This window comes from Drosophila yakuba, chromosome X, assembly GCF_016746365.2.
Source record: "Drosophila yakuba strain Tai18E2 chromosome X, Prin_Dyak_Tai18E2_2.1, whole genome shotgun sequence".
In the NCBI taxonomy this organism is placed as follows: domain Eukaryota; kingdom Metazoa; phylum Arthropoda; class Insecta; order Diptera; family Drosophilidae; genus Drosophila; species Drosophila yakuba.
Genome location: NC_052526.2, coordinates 16882561 through 16902440, shown reverse-complemented (window position 1 = coordinate 16902440; position 19880 = coordinate 16882561). Strand labels below are relative to the sequence as shown.

Sequence of the window (19880 nt, the reverse complement as noted above, 5' to 3'; positions counted from 1 at the left end):
TTAATTTATTTTACTGGATTATACAAGTTCCATTGACCGCCAGCATTGCTGTCTCTTTCGATTTCGCTCGGCTCTTAAGAAAGTAACCGCTGCTCAGAAATAACAAGTTTCTTGCTTTATTGTAAGTTTTGATTTTAATCTTAAGGCAACAACAATAACAAAAGATAAGTGAAAGAAACCTGAAAGAAATCAGTGGGGAAAACCCCCTGGCATAACAGACTAAAATGGACAGAGTATGTGCTAAGCTTTGCCAGGAGCCGCACAACATCCTGCTGACATTCAGCATTCAGGCATTCAGGCACGGAAAATAGGATTATGACCGACTTTAAGGCGGAGTAACATGAACGAACTGCGTTATACATCTGCTTGTATGTACATCTACACCTAAAATTAGATTGAGCCACCGCTCAGTAGCCGGAGGCTCCGATCATCTTGCGGATCTGCTCGAAGGACAGCCAGAAAGTCAACGACCACGGTGCCATTCGTATCCAGCAGGGCAGGAAGCCTTTGTACAGCGCCACAAAGCCCTCCTTCGCAACCGTATGACGCAGGCAGTCCACGGATCCGCGGTAGAGCAGGCCCCTGCAAGAATAATTTACGTGATTAAGCGTTCTAGTGGTTAAACGCGGCAGTAGGTCACTTACCGCCCATTCTCGTCGGTGGGCTGGTTCATGATGCGCGTCTTAACCACATCAGCTGGCGTGCCCATGATCGCTGCCACGAATCCAGCGCAAACGGAGGCCAGTACGTGGACTGTGTGGCAGTCGGGCATCTGTAGGCGGTCCATGATCAGATGCTTGATGGTGTCGTATGTGGTTAAGTCACCCAGATTAACTAACGCCGCTCGCTGCACATTCGGGATGCTGCCCTTCCACAGGCCCTTAACGCCGCCTCGCTGCACGATCTGGCGGAAGGCATGGCCAGCGGAGTGGACCCTCGGTGGCTCGCCCATCAGCCGTCGTCGACCCTCCATCTGGATTTGCACCTTGACCAGGTCAGCGGGCGAGGCAAGCCACTGGGCAACGGCTCCGGCGGTGACGCCGCACAGCGCCGACTTCCAAACCGGCAGAGCCTGGGTGCCATTCTGCGTGAACTCCTTGCGCATGAGGTCGTAGCTGCAGATCCTCACACCGCTGCGGATGAACATGGACAGGGAGAAGTCGGGTTAGAACTTGCTGAGCTAATGGCTGATGGCTAACAGCTGCTGGCAGATTGGCTGTGGCGGTGATCTAGTTGCTAGAATGAGGAGTTTTGGGAATGCCCACCTATAGACGACGTGTCGGTAGAGCGCCGGCGTTACGCCCTGCCACAGCTTCAGGGCGCCCTCCTCACGCGCAATCCCGAAGGCGGTGGCCACCATGCCGCGGTATTGCATCTGGTAATGGTAATCGTTGGGAATCGGTAATTGTGGGTGGTTCATTGTAGTATCTGTATCTGTTGCAGGCCGAAAAACACAATATTCACATGGAACAGGCACACACAAACGGGATGGGTTGGGCAGTGGGATGGGGGGTCCTATATTAGTTGGCCGTTCCTATCGCATATCTAATTCAATTTACTTAGCTTACCCTAGAAGCCTTCTAAGTTGTTGTTAATGTATCCTGTCTAACAGAGCTTTTCGCCTAAGAAGTATTGAATAAGTTATTTTATATCATAATTGTATGACACTTTATTGATTCAATAATCAAAGCTTCATACTAACGATCTTCTCCTGAGGAACTGAGTTTGCCCATTCTAATATGCAACAAGTTCTTTGTGGTAAGCAAACTGTTTTCTTTTAATAAGATTAGACTAGTATCTACTCATATTTGTTAGCTATCGTTATCATACATTCTCTTAGTAATCAATTGTTCCAATACAGTCCATAAATACAATGGGGTTCAAAACCCAATCCAAACACACACACATACAAATGGGAAGAGGGAATGCGTATACGGGCACAGTGGATGAGCAAGCCAGGGTGGGGGCATGGGTGTGATCTGGGCAGAAGCTGTGACTGATACCGAAACACCTAGCCTAGCAAAGCGTCTTGTGAGCCAAGTCTTATCAGCATGGTCGTGCCCATTCCGATTTGCCATATCTCTGACGTTTGAAATACATTGCGATTGGAGTAGATAAATCGGAGGGGCAGCACCAATTTTGGTTTAGTTTGTGAGCTGGCGGATGGAATGGATGAGGGGAATGTGGATTAGGTTCCAGGGTTAGGAGTAACCAAAAGCCTGAGACAAAAGAACAACAAGCGGAAAGCAGTTAGTATGGGGTGTCACTCACATTGGACTTTCCAGCCGAATGGGCGGCGCCTTCGCCCTGGATCTGCAGACGCGTCTTGGTCAGGTCCAAGGGATAGGTGGCCAGCTCTGCGATGGAGGCGGCCACCACGGAAACGATGTAGGTGCAGGCAAATGAGTCCGCGTAGTCGAACTTCACGGGTCGCAGTTGGTGGCGTCCACTGGAGGGCGCGGGACTGTTGCTTTTGCTTGACGCCACGGCTGGCGAGGATTCGTCCGTTTTGGCGGCCATTTCCAAGCCGAGTTTCCTATCTGAAAGGCACAAGGGAGGGAGAGACTTAGTAACTTCGTTAAGCGTTGGGTAAACAAGCGCTAAACAAACTCGAGCAAGGCGAAACTTTCACACAATCGCGTGATGTGTGCGGGTGCTGGGCGCTCCGAACTTAAGCTCCGTGTCCCGCTGCGGAGCACGCCGATTGCGGTGGATTCCGGATGAGGATGGTGCCTGTGCCAACGTTCTGCTTCCGTGCATTTACATAACAACGTTTTGGCAACGCTTCTTTTGGTTTTTTCCTTTTCGGTTTGTGGGGCGAAGGCGGGGCACAAAAACAATAACAATGGCAATGGCAAATCAAAATCAAAACCAAATCGCGCTCTTATAAAACACTCGTTGGCACGCGCTGCTCTGGGCGGTTAATCATGTTTGTCCACCCCGCCTGCGAAAGCCGCTCTATTTATATCCTTTATAAAAAACTAAAAAGCCCGTAGTTATCAGCGCAATAAAAAAACGCAACAAAAACTAATGCGATGCAGGCCAGAGCTGCCAGATAGATAGATGCACCTACGCGGCAAGAAATTGGAATTGTTGTAAATAAAATTATTGGTAAAATTATATTAAAAATATTTACAAGTTAGAATTTGCGCAGCCTTGTTTAAAAATATATTTCAATTACTGTTGTCTACGATACCTTTTTCTGTTTTTTTTTTGTATTTAATAGACAATGTTGTGGAAATGGTGTACAAAGTTTTTAGTTTAGGAGCACAAAAATGAATAAAATGTAATTATAACATTAAATTTGATTTATACCCGAAAGTTTTGGCAAGTGTTCATTTGCTCTATCTGGCAACTCTGCTGCCGGGAACCTTTCAACGCACGACAACTTGTTATCGATAAACGCGCGGCAAACTTGCATTGTGCGTCCAGATTTATTTATAATTTTGTCAAGTAACCCGGATTCCGGTATGCAAGCATTTTTGAAAACAGGAAAATCAACGGCGGGATCCGGAGATAAGAACCAGGGAGCTACGACGACACGACGCAAGCCCCCGGCTCCGTGGGTGGAGAAATAGTGAGTTGACGATCTCGCCAAATTGGACCACATGCTTATTTAAGTGTTTTCTTTCTTTTCCAAATTACAAATACAGCCGGCCACGCAATGTGGATGATGTGGTGGAGCAGTCCGAGGTGGTGGCCGTGCTGCGCAAGTGCGTTGAGGGCGGGGACCTGCCCAATATGCTGCTCTACGGACCGCCCGGCACGGGCAAGACGAGTACGATCCTGGCTGCCAGCCGACAGATCTTTGGGGACATGTTCAAGGATCGCATCCTCGAGCTAAACGCCTCCGACGAGCGTGGCATCAATGTGGTGCGCACCAAGATCAAGAACTTCTCGCAGCTGTCGGCCAGCAGTGTGCGTCCGGACGGTAAGCCGTGTCCGCCCTTTAAGATCATCATTCTGGACGAGGCCGATTCGATGACCCATGCCGCACAGTCTGCGCTGCGTCGCACCATGGAGAAGGAGAGCCGGAGCACTCGCTTCTGCCTGATCTGCAACTATGTTTCCAGAATTATTGTGCCCATCACGTCGCGTTGCTCGAAATTCCGCTTCAAGGCGCTGGGCGACGACAAGGTGATCGATCGGCTGAAGTACATTTGCGCGATGGAGGGGGTAAAGATAGAGGAGGATGCCTATAAATCCATTGTCAAAATTTCTGGCGGAGATCTGCGTCGCGCCATTACCACTCTGCAGTCCTGCTACCGCCTAAAAGGCCCCGAGCACATCATCAACACTGCCGATCTGTTTGAGATGTCGGGCGTCATTCCGGAGTACTATCTGGAGGACTACCTTGAGGTCTGTCGCTCTGGGAACTACGAGCGCCTGGAGCAGTTCGTGCGGGAGATCGGCTTCTCCGCCTACAGCGTTGGCCAAATGATGGAACAGTTCGTTGAGTTCGTTGTCCATCATCCGGGGCTAAATGATCCGCAAAAAGCCAAAATATGCGACAAGTTGGGCGTACGTATTGACTTCATAGTTAGATATCTTTCCCCATGTTTAATGGTTTCTTTGTCCCTCAGGAATGCTGCTTTCGCCTGCAGGACGGCGGTTCCGAGTATCTGCAGATCATGGACCTTGGCTGCTGCATCATCTTAGCTTTAAAGTAATCTCATCCCACTCACCACATTCAGTATATGTATTTTTTTTTCGCGACTGGAGTCTAAAATAAATTGTATATTTAATATGAACATCTGATAGTTGTATTTATGTATAAAACGTAGATTTCATAATCATTAACGGGGGAATCTATACTAAGGTTTTTTGGATATCTCATTAAAATTCAAATTTAGTTCCCCTGAACCCCTCAACCAAATGCAAATGCTTTGGTCTGGTTTACGAATATTAATTTAAGGTAAATGATGTCGTTTCGCTAGTTGGTTACAAACTCAAACTCCTCTTCCTCGCGCTCCCGCTTGACGGCCACTCCTACTCCAGATGAACCTCCTGCCCCGCTGGCATTTCCCGCTCCTGAACCGGATCCGCCAGCGATGCTGCCCACAGCCGCCGCATCGCTGTCTACCTCCATCTTGAGATCTCCGCCGGAGCCACTGGGCTCGCTCTTGACCTCCAGACCACCGCCGCCACCAGAGCCACCGGCGCTGGCCACCGTTTTTGTCGTTGTGGTGGTGGTAAACTTGATAACGGGTTTGGGAATGGTCACCACCTGCTGCTTGGCCACCACAGAGTGCGGTCTCTTTGGGCCATTGGCGCTGGAGACGGGTTTAACGACGGTCTTTAGCGGACGCCCCTCAACTGCCGACTTGGTCATTTTCTTGGGTTGATTGGTGGCTCGCAGCTTGTAGTTGACGCCGGTGAGGCAGTAGCGGTCGGGCGGCAGTCGAAGACCGCAGTGCGGCTTGATGGGTGGCAGGGGCATGCCGTTTCGTACGTCGGCCACCTTGGCCAGAACGTGACGCGCCGGCGGTCCGGTGAAACTCTTGTCCAGCGTCATCTCGGTGGCCAGACGCACGTCGTCCATGTCGATGGTCTTCTTGCGTGCATGGTTAGCGTACACCTTGGCGTCGTCCAGAATGCAGGTGACATAGCCTGCAATTCAAGACAGCATTTAGAAAAATGGAGGGAAAACCAAAAGATATGCCGCCGCTTACGGAAGGTAAACTCCAGCATTTGGTTGACCACGCGCGGCTCGTACTCCTGAATATTCAGCTCCTTGAGGATGGACATGATCACCTGCGCGTCCTTCGGTACGTGCTTGATTTGGGCACTGATCTTGGCCTTTTCGGCCTTTTCCACACTCATACCTTTATGATTATGTTGTTTACTACTACTCTACTACAAAAAGATTGTTTATTCCATTGAAATTGTGCACGTACATATATATTAGTTTATCGAAAATCGATGCGTTTATGCGATACTATCGATACGCACGCCTAGTGTGGAAAACGCCGAACCGCTTGACTGCAGTGTGGCAACTCTGGCCAACGATTGCCATTTTCAAAAGCAGCAACGTCCAAATCATAAATCGATTTAAAAATGTAGATATTAAACTAATGAAGCTTATAGATAACGTATGTTTAATTATTAAATATAACGAAATTCGCTCCATAGAATTTTGTGTGGATATGTTTCTTATCTCATCAGAAACAATAGTTTCAATATATTTTGGAAAGAAAACTACAATTCCCAAACTTTTTTATTCAGCCAATTAAACTAGTCAAAATCACGGATAAAAATGCATTTTCTCCTTAACATTTGATCGAAATTAAAATCAACAACCCACCAAAATTAAATGAAAACTGTAAAACTTTAACGTAAGAAACTTTTATTCATTAAACGTACAGCTCTACATACAATATGCACTATACTTGGAAGACAATTGAAGCTTGTCGCGCATTATTACATTCATATACATTGTACAATGAAACTTTTAGCTTAGATACATACACATATTTGTTTATTATTATTTTAGATACGCTACATGTACGTTAAGTGCTACAATAAATTAACTCTTTATTGTTCCGTCTTTTAATCGCCATCTCGCCGTGGTCAACATATAAAACCATCCATCCATACGTCTCTCTATGATATTTGCAAAATAACGCGCAAACAATTCGCGCACCAAAAACTTGGACGCAACTTTGACTCAAGTCCCACGATCAGTTATACATACAAGCATATAGATATACATACATATATATATATATATATATATATATATATATATATATACTATATAACTCTATATAGACTACAAACTAGATTCTTGTCGAAAAAAAAATGATGCTTTATATAATATTGTCATTGTCAGAATGTATGCAATTTAAGATTTCGTTAGCGGTTGCTCTATTTGATCGCCAAGTGGTTTGATTACTGGGGAGGGTTACCAGGTGCCCTCCTGGTCATGATTTGTGATCTCTATGCTGGCATTGCTTCAGCTTGCCCCCTTTGGGAGTCGCCCTAGTAGTTGTAGGGTCCGTACTGCGAGCCATGATAGTAGGGTCCTGGGTAGATCTGCGGCTGGGCATAGTTGGCATAGGGGGGATAGGGTGGCTGCTTCTGCGAGTAAACTGCAAATGGAAACACAAAATTAGTGACCAAATATTAAGGGGGGTTTTTTGTTGTTCAAGCATACCCGGCATCAGGTACTGCAGGTTCAGCTGCTCCTCCTTCTCCCGCTCGTTGCGCAGGCAAACGGCCGCGCCGGAGAGCAGGATGGACGCCAGGAGACAGGTTCCGATTCCTGCCCAGGCCACGATGTACGACCAGTCGTAGGCGATCTTCGTGTTGTCGCGCAGGACCTAATTAATCAAGATATCCAATAATAACAATAATCAATCCACATACTAGGTCAAAGTAGCTGGTGCACATACCGTGTTCCATTGCTGGAAGTAATCCTCGCCCACGACCTTCTCCTTCTCAAAGAACTCGACGGTGTGCCAGAGTCCCATTGCGCCGGCGGCCAGGAGACAGGTGACTAGCAGCAGGATCGAGGTGGCTGTAATGGCGCCCGAGGAGCGCTTCCAGCAGCCGGATAATCCGGTCCAGAACGCACAGAAGATGGTCACAAAGCTAATGATGAACAGGGCGATGCAGGAGCGGGCCAAATGGAGGCGCGATGTGGCGTCCTCGTTGGCGATCTTCTCGTCCTCCGCCTGCGGGAAGTAGTCAATGTTCGAGCAGTGCGTCTCGATCGGTGACAGATAGGTGGGCACTACGCAATGGAAAAGGATTGGAAAAGGATTAATATATGTATATGCATATATAGCATATGCAGCACTACTACTCACCGGCAGAAACTGGCGGCCGCTCCTTGGGATAGCAGATCCTGAACAAGCCCCGTGTCCTCGTGTAGTAATAGTACTTCACGTTCATGTTGTGCAACAGGGACTCCGCATCCGAGTGCTTGGCGGCAAAGGACTGAAATGAAAAGGAAAATCCGTATTAGATAAGCTCAATTGCAGCCCTTCTATATAAGGAGTTTCTTTTCTGAGAGTAAAACTCTGGCACTCCCCATATACTGTATTTGATATGTATATTTATATGTATATTTATAGCTAGCGGATTAACCTTCTTGGGGAATTAGCGCCTAGAGTAAATGCCGCAATTCAAGCTCATGTCGCAGAATTGTTATTCAATCGAAATGTACACAAAGCCCCACTACATTTTCAATACATACTCATTAATAAACCCGTTTCCGCCCCTGGTGGGCGTATCTTGATAATGTGTCCAACTACCTCGCCCCAGACTCCATTAACAATCCCAATCCCAATCGCAATCGCAATCTCAGCGAGAAATACAGACAGTCAGCATTGAACCGCTGTCGATCATCATCATCATCCGGTCATCTTAACGATATACGGATGTTCAGATAGTGTGGGTTGGATATGCTATATGCTATATGTGGTATATGGCATATGCCTAAATGATGCGTGCATTGTGGCCCTTGTATCAGATCGTGTGGCATTTTGAACACGTTCCGCGGTTTTCCATTGTTTTTTGATTTTGCTTTTAGGCATTTGCTGCTGCTGGGTTGAGCAATTCTCGCGAGCGAGTCTACGACCCAAGGTTCATGATGCATAGTACAGTGCGTTTCTGGGCTGTAAGGCCCTAGAGATCTCCAACTGATCATTGTCACCAGGGATCGTGTCTCAGTGCAAGTTAATGTGGCGGCCTTGGGCTTAATGGGTTTTACTTGAGGTGTGCTAATCCGATAATTAAGATCTAATTAGATGTAACCCAGATATGATCTTTAACCCAGTCTTTTATAAGCATTACAATCCACAATTGATGTGGAAATTATTGGAACTCAGCCAATGTGAATGAGATCCATCACTTTGACTTAAATCTTAAATCACATTTATTTCAACCTCCAAGCCGAAGTGCGATCATAAATGAATAAAAATATGACGCATTTGATTAAATCACCATTCAATCTTTTGAAACCCACTGCCCATTGAGTCTGGAATCGTGCTGTGAACACCATGGAACTCCACGTAGTGCTGTCTAGTATTTCGATCCCTAATCACCTGGTTAGAAATTTCTCTGCGTGTAAATCCGAGTGAAATCCAACTATTTCGAGTGATATCACGTTCCTCACGTTTTGGCACTTTGCCAGAAATTCTACGATTTCGGTTAACGCGGATGATCGTTGGCTTTTCCACCTTATTTATTTTTTTTTTGTTTCCAAATGGCGAGGGAAATCGCACACAGACGCGAGGCGAGACTAGTTTTTCACCATCGCAGCCATGCATTTTCATGAGGGGAAAAGAAATGGAGCCGAAAAACGTGTTTTACTCTACGGTATGTCCGGTACTTAAACAACAATGGGAAATCCAAAAAAAAAAATGGAAAAATATATAAGAGTTGGGGGGTTCGTCGCCCAGTTCATATCGAAAAGAGTTTTCAGTTTTTGCTATCTATACCCAAATATGTATATATGTACATCGAACTGGGCGCTTATGTAAATTGGCGGCTGGCTGGAAAATGATTTTCGCTTGCGTAACTCTCGTCTGGAGACGATGGTTAGGGCACCGTGAACTGGTTAGGGCGTTCCACCTTCCATTTCCATTTCTATGACCATCACCATCACCATTACCATTCGCTGCTATTGAGAAATGTTTTCGCTTGGCTCGGCCCCTCAAAAAAAGCTGGGCTCCCTCTTTATTAGCGCCTCTTCAGCGGATTAATTTTGTAACTTTCTTATGAAAGTCTTGGGCAATTAAGGGCTCTCGGACTGGTAACATTCAACAAATTGTGCAGCATTCAATCAGGAAACGCATTCGGCTGTGAACAGAAAAAACAAAAAAAAAAAAAACCGGAGAGATACTGCCCACAAATCCGTAGAAATCGGTAATCATTGGGGGGAAAGAAGGTGGAGATGCAGGTGGAAAACGAGAGCGATTCGAATTATCGGTTGGTTAGCTGGATTAATACGGCATACTATATAGATATAGGTATAGCTATATAGCTATAGATATAGATATGGCCATGTGGTTAAGGGGTTACGCATGGCGAGATATCGATTGCGAACAAAACTGTAATGCGAAAAGTGCTTCAAGGTTGATCGCTGATCAGATTGGAAGGCCCAGTGCATCGGTGAAAATATGACAGCCAAGTCAGCGATTTCTTCGACTTTATCGGATCGATAATACAATGCACATTGTTCTGGAAACCCCAAATCAAAACGATTTCATCAGCGGCCCCACAAAACACCAAACTCAACACAACTTTCTTCAATCGAATTGCCCATCGTGCGGCATGGAAAGAAAGTCTTGGAAGTCGAAAGACTGTGTCAAAAAGCTTTAATTTGTTACTGATAAGATAATCCCACGAATGGGACACTAAATCACGATTAAACGTTTAAAACGGGTGACTGCAAAAGTTAGGGATTACATTTTAAGATGGTAGCATTTTGTACTGCCATAGAAGCTGATGGATGCATCCTATTATATACTGTAAACTGTGGTAATATTTAAATTGGCCATAATGAAATGCACATGTGAGTTTGATCGCAATGGTGGCATACATATTATTCAGCAATCCAATGATTCAAATTCAAGTTCCCCTGTGTGTAGAAATTCCAATCGATCGGTGGAACTGCGGAACTGCAACCACTTGGCAGTCGGTTGGTGGTTCAGTGGCTTAGTGGTTCGCTGGTTCGGTGGTTGCCTCAGTTACCAGAGCTCAGTGGCTCAGTTGGACACTTGGTAAGTTGGTAAGTTGGTAAGTTGGCAAGTTGGTAAGTTGGCAAGGCACAAATATTTTTATGACACCCGGGCCGCAGCACATGCGAAACTAGTTTGGGGCCTACTACCAGAGTGCAGAGCATATCCCCAACCCCCACCTTCCCCTAATCCCCCCAATCCCCCCAATCCCCCCACTTTGTGGCGACGACGGATGTCGGTGATTAGCCAATCGGACGGACGGCATTTGTAAGGCTGAAACCAGATAAAAAACCGCCGAGAGTGGCAAACTGGATCGGTTCTTGAGCGCAGGACGGGATGCCAGCAGCTGTGCTCCAAGTTTCCCCCAACTCCTAAACACGAAAAACAGCCTATCGTGAAATGCACTCAAGTCAAGGCCGCAGCTGAATTGGATTGAACCACCTCCCACTTGGGCGCAAAAATAACAACGAGATTAGTCATATTCTACGTATTTAAGGCTAGCAGAGGTTATATGTATATCTGAGGCATATTTTAGGAGAAAAAACAGTAAACCCACAAGTAAATAAAAATTACACTTAAGTATTATTGAAACTTCCAAGTTATATGATCAGATATAAGTGAGATAGCAGAATATGAAACATATTTTAAAAACATACTGTTTCCCTATCAAGGCAGCTTGTTTTTAGAATAATACACTAAGGTTGCCTTACTCTCTACCTCCATTTCTTCGTGCCCCCATTTTGTTGCTGTGCAGCCATTAATGAATAATTTATAACACACTGCACCCAAGACAATGCAAAACAAAAAACAGTTTGCAACAATTCCGATGCACAGACAACATCAATTTAAGCCATCGGGCAACTGGCAACTGGTTTCTCTATTTCTGGTTTCTCGATTTGTCAAAAACGGAGAAAAAACTGAAAAAACTGAAAAAACTGAAAAAAAACTGAAAAGAAACTGAAAAAACGAAAAAAGGTCGTGGGAGCACGACATTGAGGAAAGATCGCTGAGGTATTTCAATTCGACACCGCATTCTTGACACTCGTCGGCGCACTTTGGCCCACACAGATACTTAGATACATAGATACATAGATCTGTAGATAGATGGATTGTTAGATTGCTGGATGGCAATTACAGAGCCCAAAGAAGGCACATTTAATGCCATTTATGTGGAAGACTCTGAGACGCGGAAGTCACCACATTTGTGGATAAAAAGTGATAATGAAAAAGTAATAATAGAGGCGGCCAGCAGAAACCTGAAACCGATTGAAATCAAATGATTTGTTTATTGATTCAAGTGGCGTATAGAAAAAAAAAACAAAAAAAAAACACACGCACGCGATAATCGCTTGAAATTCGGTTTGCTCTGCCTGTCTTTTACTTCTACCGATTTGTACATATGTATACATATATATTTATTTTTATTTTTCATATATAATTTGTTTTGCACTTGTGGGAAGCGAAAGCGTTTTCAATCGCACGCTCAAGCGGTCTCCATAATGAGGAACCTCGGATGCTGCGATCTTCGAGATCTTCGAGATCCAAGAATCTCGCATGCGGATAATTGCGATGAAATTAAGTTTCGTACATCGTATAGCCTTAATTTTCAATTGCCGGAACCTCATTATTCGCTGGAAAATGGCGAACTTAAGGGTGTTTGCAGATTTTTATGGTGAAATGTGCGATCATTATAATATCTATATCATTTAGCGCGATTGCCTAACCAAAGAATCTGTGAATCTTGGAAAAATATTCCAATTTATTCAAGTGCTGCTTATTTGCTGGAAAATTACGATTTCACAGGTGTAAAAATAATAACATGTGGGATCATAAAAAATCTATCTCTATCCCACAAGACGCTTGTTTATCAATAGAAATGTAATATTTTTGAATATGTTGCTCATTGAGGAATTGAATTACAGCATCCCTGCTTAAAACTCCCTTTCGTATTATGTCTTTAGGTTCTCTTGACTTGTTATGTGACTTGTTAGAAAGCCATTTGAAACCGGAAACAGCGACCAGTTCCCGATAATCTCTGATTCTTAACCGAAATTCTCCCAGGCTAAAATCAAAACACATTCTATTGGCTTCCAGTCAAGTGCAATTAATTTGATGCTAATTCAAGAGAATCGCGGGAAGTGCTGATTAATCAACCTGGAATTTCACATGATGTCAGCAATAAAATAATAAATTAAACACTCAGTGATGGCGTCAATACCTATTGGCGGTGCCAGTAAAAAATGGGTTCCACTTCAGTTGAAATGCCGCAAAAACAAAAAAAAACAAAAAAATCAGCGAAGAAAGGTGGCCGAAAGAAGAAGAAGAAGGAGAAGAAAAGAAATCTTCTGTCACACACGGCGTATGCGCAACCGCAGCTGAAAATAATTAATTTCACATAGCGAATTAACATGTGTTTCGTTTCGTCTTTCTCCCGACAAAAAGCTTACTAAGCGTAAAGACCCAACACGAAATTCATTCATCGCCATCGCCATCGCAATTGCCAAATGGCAGGGAAAACGGCCAACTGGAAAGAGCCGGGCCAACTAAATAAATGAGCAACGGCAGCTTTTCATTTGATATTTGACTTGGTTTTCGGTCTTTGCTTTGGTTTTTCCTATTGCTTTTGTGTTTGCAACCACTTTTTCCTTTGGACATTAGCTATGTTTTTGGCTTTTTGTCATCGCATTGCATTGCCCAAAGTAAGATTGCTGCAAAATGAAATCGAAGACACGGCAAAATTAAGGTTTGCACATTGCCAATGTACGCAGAGAAAATATTTGTAAATAATTACGGGTTAGGTATTAAAGTCCCGATGTAAAAATATATCCTTTGGGATAATCCTTTGGGTTTATTATGAAATATCTTGAATGCAAAGTATAACCTATTTCTAACAAATTTCTATTGAAGATGTTCCATTGCTGTCCATTTAAAATGGCTAGCACCTAAAAAGTACAACATATTTGGACCTATGTACATATGTACATATGTACATATGTTCATAATTCATTTTTTGCGTAGCGTGGGGAGAAGGGTTTTCTCTTTTCACCGATCGAACAACGAACCCCGCGATTCGAGTTAAAGACGCGGCTCCAATCCAAAACGCAGCTCCATCAATTTGGGCTTGGGTGCCCGGGGATACCAGATACCGTTCCCCCTCCCAACCAACCCACCCCCCTGCCCAAGCGGAGAGAGGGAGAAAGAGAGAGAGAGAGGGAGAGAGAAAGAGACACCACCACCTGCGAGTTAGGGCCAAAAAGCGAAGTGGCAAACCAAACCGGCCAACTAGCCGCATACCAATTTTGAGTCGTCGTGCTTGTCTCGAAAACGTGAAACGAGTGAAAACTCAACTCGAAAACCAGTTTGTGGGTTGGGATTGGATTGAGGAGGGCGAGGGGGTGGTGCTGTGCGATATAGGCGTGGATACGATCCAAAGCCCCAAAGCCAAAGCCAAAGCCAAATGCTTTGGCCTAAGACAAAACCAAAAGCAACATGGCTCTGGCATCGCCAGCCGGTAGCAGGGAACTTCGAACACGATGGATGCACACAAGGAGGAGCAGGATCGGTGGGGAAAGCTAGAGGTAGATGGGGAAGTTAGTGGTCAGGGCGAAGATCTAGAAAATTCAAGGAAAAGGGCGGCCTGAAAGCTAGGAAAACTTATATTCCACACAAAAGAGCAAAAAAAGTACTTTAAACCGTATGCAATGTGCTTCTATGTACAGATCACACAAGATAAGTAATATAAGATATTGTAAGATATATAAGTAATAAATTACTATTAGTGCTTCTTGAATCGCTCAAGATTGTAGTTTTCATTTTCCATTGTAATAGATTCCGCTTGACTTCTTCCGAAGAAAACGATTGTAATTAGCTGAAGAAAGGTTGGAAATGGTGATATTCTGACAACATCATCACGATTCCGTCGACTGACTTCCCAGGATTCCCAACCTTTTGAGTAGCGCTCATAATCGCTGTGGGTATTCAATTCCCCACTCCCCCGGGGATGCACTTCCTCTGGCCAGGTAGCCCATCTCGAGTTACCTGTTGCACCTGAGCGGTTCTTCAAAGGCTCTTCCAGGGGCGGAAATCGAAGGAACAAGAAAGAGAGAGATAAAGAAGCAACGTGGATGGGGGGAGAGGGGAGCGATGACCCAAAATGGGGGAGGTCAAGGCAGACAATTGCTTCTAATGGCTTTATAAGTGCCCGAAGCACTGAAGATTTCGAAACACGGCGAGATTCGAACGATTCGAAACTCACCGCAATTATCGCTTCCTCGATTCCATTGAAACTTTCGGATTAGGCGACAAATTCGAAAAACGTGCAAATATTTTCAGCACACTTTGAGTGCTTTTCTTCCTCTTCTTCAGCTTTGTTTTTTATTGTTTTTTTATTTGTTTTTTTTTGGTTTTTAGCTAACTTGTTTTGGTATGATTGGTATGCGCACGCACACTGCCGCAATTTTACACCTATTTCCATAGTGCGCTCTCATCTGAAATTCTCTCGGTTGCACCTACAAGTCGGAGTTGAGTTTTCTACAGTGGCACCTCATTAACACAAACTGATACGTTTTAAGAACCGTTTGTGTATTATTTATGATATTAACACACATTTCAGTTAGTAACGAGTAACCAACTTGAAGTAGAACATTTTACTACGTTGTGAAGGAATGAAAGATGTGGTAATCCGAAGTTTGACTGTATTTGCAATGCAAACTGTAAAATGGTGTGGCTCCCTCCACTTCTCCCCCCTTTCTCCTCTTTTTGCGGCCTCTTCTGCCTGGGCTCTTCTTCTTTTTTTCGCTTCTCATTCATCGCGTTTGGCTTGGCTAAGCGCTCGCGTAGAAAGTTTGAACGTTAACGGCCGTTGCCCACCCTCCACCCCCCACTCCGCCTTTCCGCCACCGCCCCTCACTCCATTCCACTACCTCCCTTCGTCGCTCCCCCACCTCCTTCCAATGCCAGTTGTTCGTGTGTTTGCTTTCGACCTTTCTTCTTCTCCGCCTTGCCCTTATTTTCTTTTGGCCAAGCACAAAACGAGCGACTGTTACTGTTACCTCCGTTTGTTGCTGTTGCCTTCGTGCCTTCTTCTCCCCTCCCTTTTCTCCAACTCCTCCTGCCTCTCTTCTTTCGCCCTCCTCATCCTCCTCCACCTACTCCGCACAGTGGGCCGCACACACCTGTTTGCAGTGCACAAATGGCAGCAAGTGCATCTCAATTATCTTGTTTATCTCAGCTCCGCTAAAGATAAGATTCTTGGAAGGGGCAACACGGATTACAAAAGATATTTAAAGAAGTTTTCGCATCTATATGTAACTACTATTATTTTTGGTAGAGTATAATTCACATAGTCCTTTTCAATTTAACAGATATTTTTTTTGATGCTATTATTAGTCGTATTTATTTTCGTAAACCTTTTATACACTTCTAATGACATTGGTGAACTGTTGGTCTTTCTCCTCAATTGATATCTATTGTATGGGTATAGGTATATATCATATCATATTCCTTTCCAATTCCCAAATGTTTTCAACCCAGAGTCACCAAAGTACCATTATATCGCTTTGTGGCACGACTTTGAACCCGATCTTTTCGCATTTCTTAAGCTGTTGCCTAATCCCCGCCTGGATTTACACATTCACCACGTCTCTGGGCCCAATGTGCAGAGCTCGTAACCGGAGTTTAAGCTCCCTCCTAACAGCCAGAGTCTTCTGCTTTGGCTAAGACTGTTCAGACTGTTTCTGTAGCTGTGGCTGTGGCTTCTGCCACGCAGTCGCAGATGCACCGTATGTATATTTTGGTGGCACTGGCTCTGGTTGTGGATCTGGCCTTAGCTGATTATGTATTCCAAGCGGATGGGCCTTGGGTTAATTCGATTCGTAGCCCCCCACTGCTCTGTCACTGAAGACCAAAGACCAAAGACTGCAGACTAAAGGCTGCAGACTGAAGACTGCAGACTAAAGACTGCAGACTGAAGACTGCAGACTTAAGACTGCAGATGAGAAGAAGAAGACTCACCTGTATCTGGTTGCGCCAGACATCGTAGTGCAGCCAATTATCCGTGGAGAAGGCGATCGCCAGCAGGGCGGTGGCGATGATCGCGCAGATCGTCGCTATAGATAGGGTTACGGCCGAGCAGGGCATGCTGGTGTTTTAATTCCCCGGAACTGTTTCGAAATTGCTGCGTTGCTATTTCGGCTGTGATACGGGATTTATCCAACGAAAATCCGCGAGAAGAAAACAATAACTACAGTTGCTATTAGTTTTCTTTCGATTTGTAATCTCCAGCGTCTTCTATGTCTTCTCCTTCTTCCGCAGCTAGATTCTGCCGCTTCTTCTTGAACTGCTGCTACTGCTGCTGCACAAATACACACTTAAAAGAGCAGCAACCAGTTTGGAAGGCACAGTAAAAAAAAAGAACAACCAACGTTCGTGAAAAAAAATAATAATTTTAGCAACGGGCCAGCACCAACACACTGACACGGGCTCCACTACACACGCACACAACACGATACACACACACGCGCGCGCCGGCGAAGAATCTGAGCTGGAGAATTGAGAACGGAGTACGGAGAAGTGAGAATCTGGATCTGGGCAGCGAAGAGACGGAGAACTGATAACCAAGACGTTGTGATCGCAACAACGTTCGCCAGCGGACTGAAAATCGTCGGCGACTGAGCCCGACTTCAGGTAATACCAAATACCCATATACCATGGGTATGGTATACCCATACACATGCACACATACACACATACCCGTAGTCTCAAGTCGCAGTCGGCGTCTCAGTCGGCGTTTCATTTGAGCGCTTTGCAATGCAGCCGACTTGCGGGGGGAGGAGAGTTGGGAGCAGGAGGCAAGGAGACGGTGCCTCTTCTACCTGCAAAAACAAGAAAGGAGAGACTCTTTCGGCAAACGGACCATGGAATACCCTAACAGAATGCCTATATCTCTACCGATTTATGGCAAACTCGATATGATCCTCTATAAGCTCATTATGCATTCATGTACCAAGTTTGTATAGATTTGTATAGTCGATAAAACGAGAATTGTGTTAATGTGACCTAATGTTATCGTAACTGCGGAACCCACGACTGAATCACAACGAAACGCGATTCCTATGATATCCTGTGAAAACATACATGTACCAAGTAGAGATTTGCTAAAATCACATACAAGATCTAGTAACCTCTAGATAGGGTATACGAAAAGCAAACAACAACAGAGCAGCAGCCTGTTGATCTTTTCGTGAGTTTGTTTGGTATTTGGTATGCGGTGCTGCCTGTGCCAGTGGTTTCGAAGTCCCAGTGGGCAGGAAGGTAGGACGCGAGGCAGAAAGGCAGAAAGGCACACAGGCACATGGGCGTAGGCGGTGGGCTGGAACTCGAGGGGGGCGTTCAAAGGGGAGTGCTGGTGCTCCCATATCTCGACCGTATCGCAGTTATGCCACGCCAGATCGTAACTCTGTCAAAACTAAACCACATATTTTATTAACAACGTATTGGGATCAGCCTCCTAAGTACAAATACCCATTACACTGAAGTATTATTATCATAGTTAGGATCTAAGGATTATAATGCCTATTTCTACGGAACTTTTGTGATCTAGCATACGTTAATATCATTACTAGCACACCCATTGAAACAGTATTGTTCCAAAGCCTGAATAAACATACATCAATTGGCGATGAAGTCAGATTAGTAAGCCTCTATCTTAAATGGTTCATTTGAAAACAACACAATACGTCCAGCTGCATAGAGAGCCATTAGCTTCTGGGGCGAGAATCTATATATTCAAATACATAATCTGAAATTCCGCCCACATGAGGTGCGATTAGTGCGGCTTTTTCCATCGCCTGCTGTTAATCAGGGCGCAGCCAATTTCTCGCAGTGTGCAATTGACCCAAAGATGCTGCGACTGCGCAGGTAAAAATATATACATCTCGTCTACAGACTTATCCATAAACAGATATGTACATAGGTGTGTGTGTGTGTGTGCGGCATTGGCATCTCGCTGCGTCTACTTGTTGTTGTTGATTTTCATCGGCTTTAATGCCTTTGTCTATTTTGGGTTTCTGTTTATGGCGTGGGTTTTTCTCAATTGCATTTTTGGGCGCGCTCTCGACTGCAGCAGATCAAACACAATGGTGGGCAGTAAAATAGCAGCGCTAAAATAATTGAAACTTTTTTTTTTGATTTGTTGAAAGTCGCACTGCTAAATTATGAACTAGTATATACAAATAATATAGTATTTAAAAAGATATATAAAAGCGCTGCTAGTATTTGCTATTTATACGTGTACAGAAAAAGGGTGTACTAGATTCATGTTGCTACCACGCACCCATTTTTAATTAATTTTATTTCATTATTAATTCATTAAAAATGTAAAAAACTGCGAAACTACTATTTTGATGACTGGTATTAAAAGTGTCGTATGTGTGAGTGTGGAAATACCAGAATTACCTAAATAACAACAAGAATAGCCGTGCACTTATAAAGCAATGTTTGTAATCGGATCGCATTGGCATGTTGGCCAGTTGAGTTCAGTTCTCAATTGCTGGCCAAAAGTTTCTGGCCCCTCGAGTGTCTGTCTGTCAGTCTGTTTGTCTGCCTCTCTGTCTGTCTCTGTCTGTGCCCTATCATCCCTCTCTTTCTGCTCATATAATTCGTTTTCTTTTCGCATTCCGCTGGAATTCCACAACGTCGCATTTTGTTGTAGTGGTTGTTGTGCTGTCCCGACTTGTTGTCACTTTTTTCAGTGTTCAGTTTTTAGTTTTTAGTTTTCATTTTTCAATTTTTTTTTTTTTTCAGTTACCCAAGGTGGTGGTGGTAACCAGCATGGTGCGTTATGCATGCCGTCCGGCACTTAATTCACAGTTTAGCACAAATTATTAAATATTTGACGGGCCGCAACGAAAGTGAGAGCGGTGACGACCGACGTTGGTGAAAAGACCCTACACTTCCGCCACTGCACACAGAATGGCTAATTTATGCGATTATTGGTAAGACGGCATTGGTAAGACAGCCCAGTTCGGTCGTCCGTCTGTCATTTTAATAACTCATGCATTGTGGCCATGCAGAAATATCACAATGCCCAGCGAAACGTGTTCGCCGCAGTGAAAGTAAGAGCCAAAGTCAACAGTCACTGGCAACAGGCAACAGGCAAAAGGCAACAGGTGGTGACCGCGACGGTCTGAAGCT

At 44.6% G+C, this 19880-nt stretch overlaps 4 protein-coding genes across 6 annotated transcripts; 1 reads left to right on the top strand and 3 right to left on the bottom strand.

The window, feature by feature from the left end:
* Window positions 1–111: 111 nt before the first annotated feature.
* On the bottom strand, window positions 112–3042 carry LOC6525719 (mitochondrial uncoupling protein 4). 3 transcript variants are annotated; one of them, XM_002101505.4, is made up of 5 exons: window positions 2611–3037; window positions 2272–2540; window positions 1266–1375; window positions 645–1133; window positions 112–582 (listed from the first exon to the last, which is right to left on the bottom strand). In XM_002101505.4, the coding sequence occupies exons 2-5, from the start codon at window positions 2518–2520 to the stop codon at window positions 408–410; spliced, it is 1023 nt and encodes a 340-aa protein (XP_002101541.1). In that variant the 5' UTR covers window positions 2521–2540; window positions 2611–3037; the 3' UTR covers window positions 112–407. The 3 variants fall into 3 exon arrangements, with proteins under 3 accessions (XP_002101541.1, XP_015046443.1, XP_043062786.1); XM_015190957.3 differs by lacking the exons at window positions 1266–1375; window positions 2611–3037 and having other exon boundaries at window positions 2272–2409; XM_043206851.1 differs by lacking the exons at window positions 112–582; window positions 1266–1375 and having other exon boundaries at window positions 847–1133; window positions 2611–3042.
* Window positions 3043–3386: 344 nt separating this feature from the next.
* On the top strand, window positions 3387–4711 carry LOC6525718 (replication factor C subunit 4). Its single transcript, XM_002101504.3, has 3 exons — window positions 3387–3577; window positions 3654–4521; window positions 4584–4711. The coding sequence occupies exons 1-3, from the start codon at window positions 3471–3473 to the stop codon at window positions 4668–4670; spliced, it is 1062 nt and encodes a 353-aa protein (XP_002101540.1). The 5' UTR covers window positions 3387–3470; the 3' UTR covers window positions 4671–4711.
* A 29-nt stretch (window positions 4712–4740) lies between these two features.
* LOC6525717 (transcription initiation factor TFIID subunit 9) lies at window positions 4741–5913 on the bottom strand. Its single transcript, XM_002101503.3, has 2 exons — window positions 5673–5913; window positions 4741–5610 (listed from the first exon to the last, which is right to left on the bottom strand). Exons 1-2 carry the CDS (start codon window positions 5821–5823, stop codon window positions 4934–4936), a joined length of 828 nt encoding a protein of 275 aa, XP_002101539.1. The 5' UTR covers window positions 5824–5913; the 3' UTR covers window positions 4741–4933.
* A 416-nt stretch (window positions 5914–6329) lies between these two features.
* LOC6525716 lies at window positions 6330–17353 on the bottom strand. The gene is made up of 5 exons (XM_002101502.3): window positions 16701–17353; window positions 7812–7941; window positions 7395–7735; window positions 7157–7322; window positions 6330–7091 (listed from the first exon to the last, which is right to left on the bottom strand). The coding sequence occupies exons 1-5, from the start codon at window positions 16824–16826 to the stop codon at window positions 6982–6984; spliced, it is 873 nt and encodes a 290-aa protein (XP_002101538.1). The 5' UTR covers window positions 16827–17353; the 3' UTR covers window positions 6330–6981.
* Between the last annotated feature and the right edge of the window lie 2527 nt (window positions 17354–19880).

Bases quoted from the DNA above. Each gene is read 5' to 3' on its own strand.
- LOC6525718 (XM_002101504.3), top strand. From the start codon at position 3,471: ATGCAAGCATTTTTGAAAACAGGAAAATCAACGGCGGGATCCGGAGAT. The intron at 3,578-3,653 runs GTGAGTTGACGA...TTACAAATACAG, and splicing joins GCTCCGTGGGTGGAGAAATA to CCGGCCACGCAATGTGGATG. The intron at 4,522-4,583 runs GTACGTATTGAC...TTTGTCCCTCAG, and splicing joins AAATATGCGACAAGTTGGGC to GAATGCTGCTTTCGCCTGCA.
- LOC6525717 (XM_002101503.3), bottom strand. From the start codon at position 5,823: ATGAGTGTGGAAAAGGCCGAAAAGGCCAAGATCAGTGCCCAAATCAAG. The intron at 5,611-5,672 runs GTAAGCGGCGGC...CTTGAATTGCAG, and splicing joins AATGCTGGAGTTTACCTTCC to GCTATGTCACCTGCATTCTG.
- LOC6525719 (XM_002101505.4), bottom strand. From the start codon at position 2,520: ATGGCCGCCAAAACGGACGAATCCTCGCCAGCCGTGGCGTCAAGCAAA. The intron at 1,376-2,271 runs GTGAGTGACACC...TACCATTACCAG, and splicing joins ATTCGGCTGGAAAGTCCAAT to ATGCAATACCGCGGCATGGT. The intron at 583-644 runs GTAAGTGACCTA...TTATTCTTGCAG, and splicing joins CCCACCGACGAGAATGGGCG to GGGCCTGCTCTACCGCGGAT.
- LOC6525716 (XM_002101502.3), bottom strand. From the start codon at position 16,826: ATGCCCTGCTCGGCCGTAACCCTATCTATAGCGACGATCTGCGCGATC. The intron at 7,736-7,811 runs GTGAGTAGTAGT...TCCATTGCGTAG, and splicing joins GCGGCCGCCAGTTTCTGCCG to TGCCCACCTATCTGTCACCG. The intron at 7,092-7,156 runs GTATGCTTGAAC...TTCCATTTGCAG, and splicing joins CCTGCAGTACCTGATGCCGG to TTTACTCGCAGAAGCAGCCA.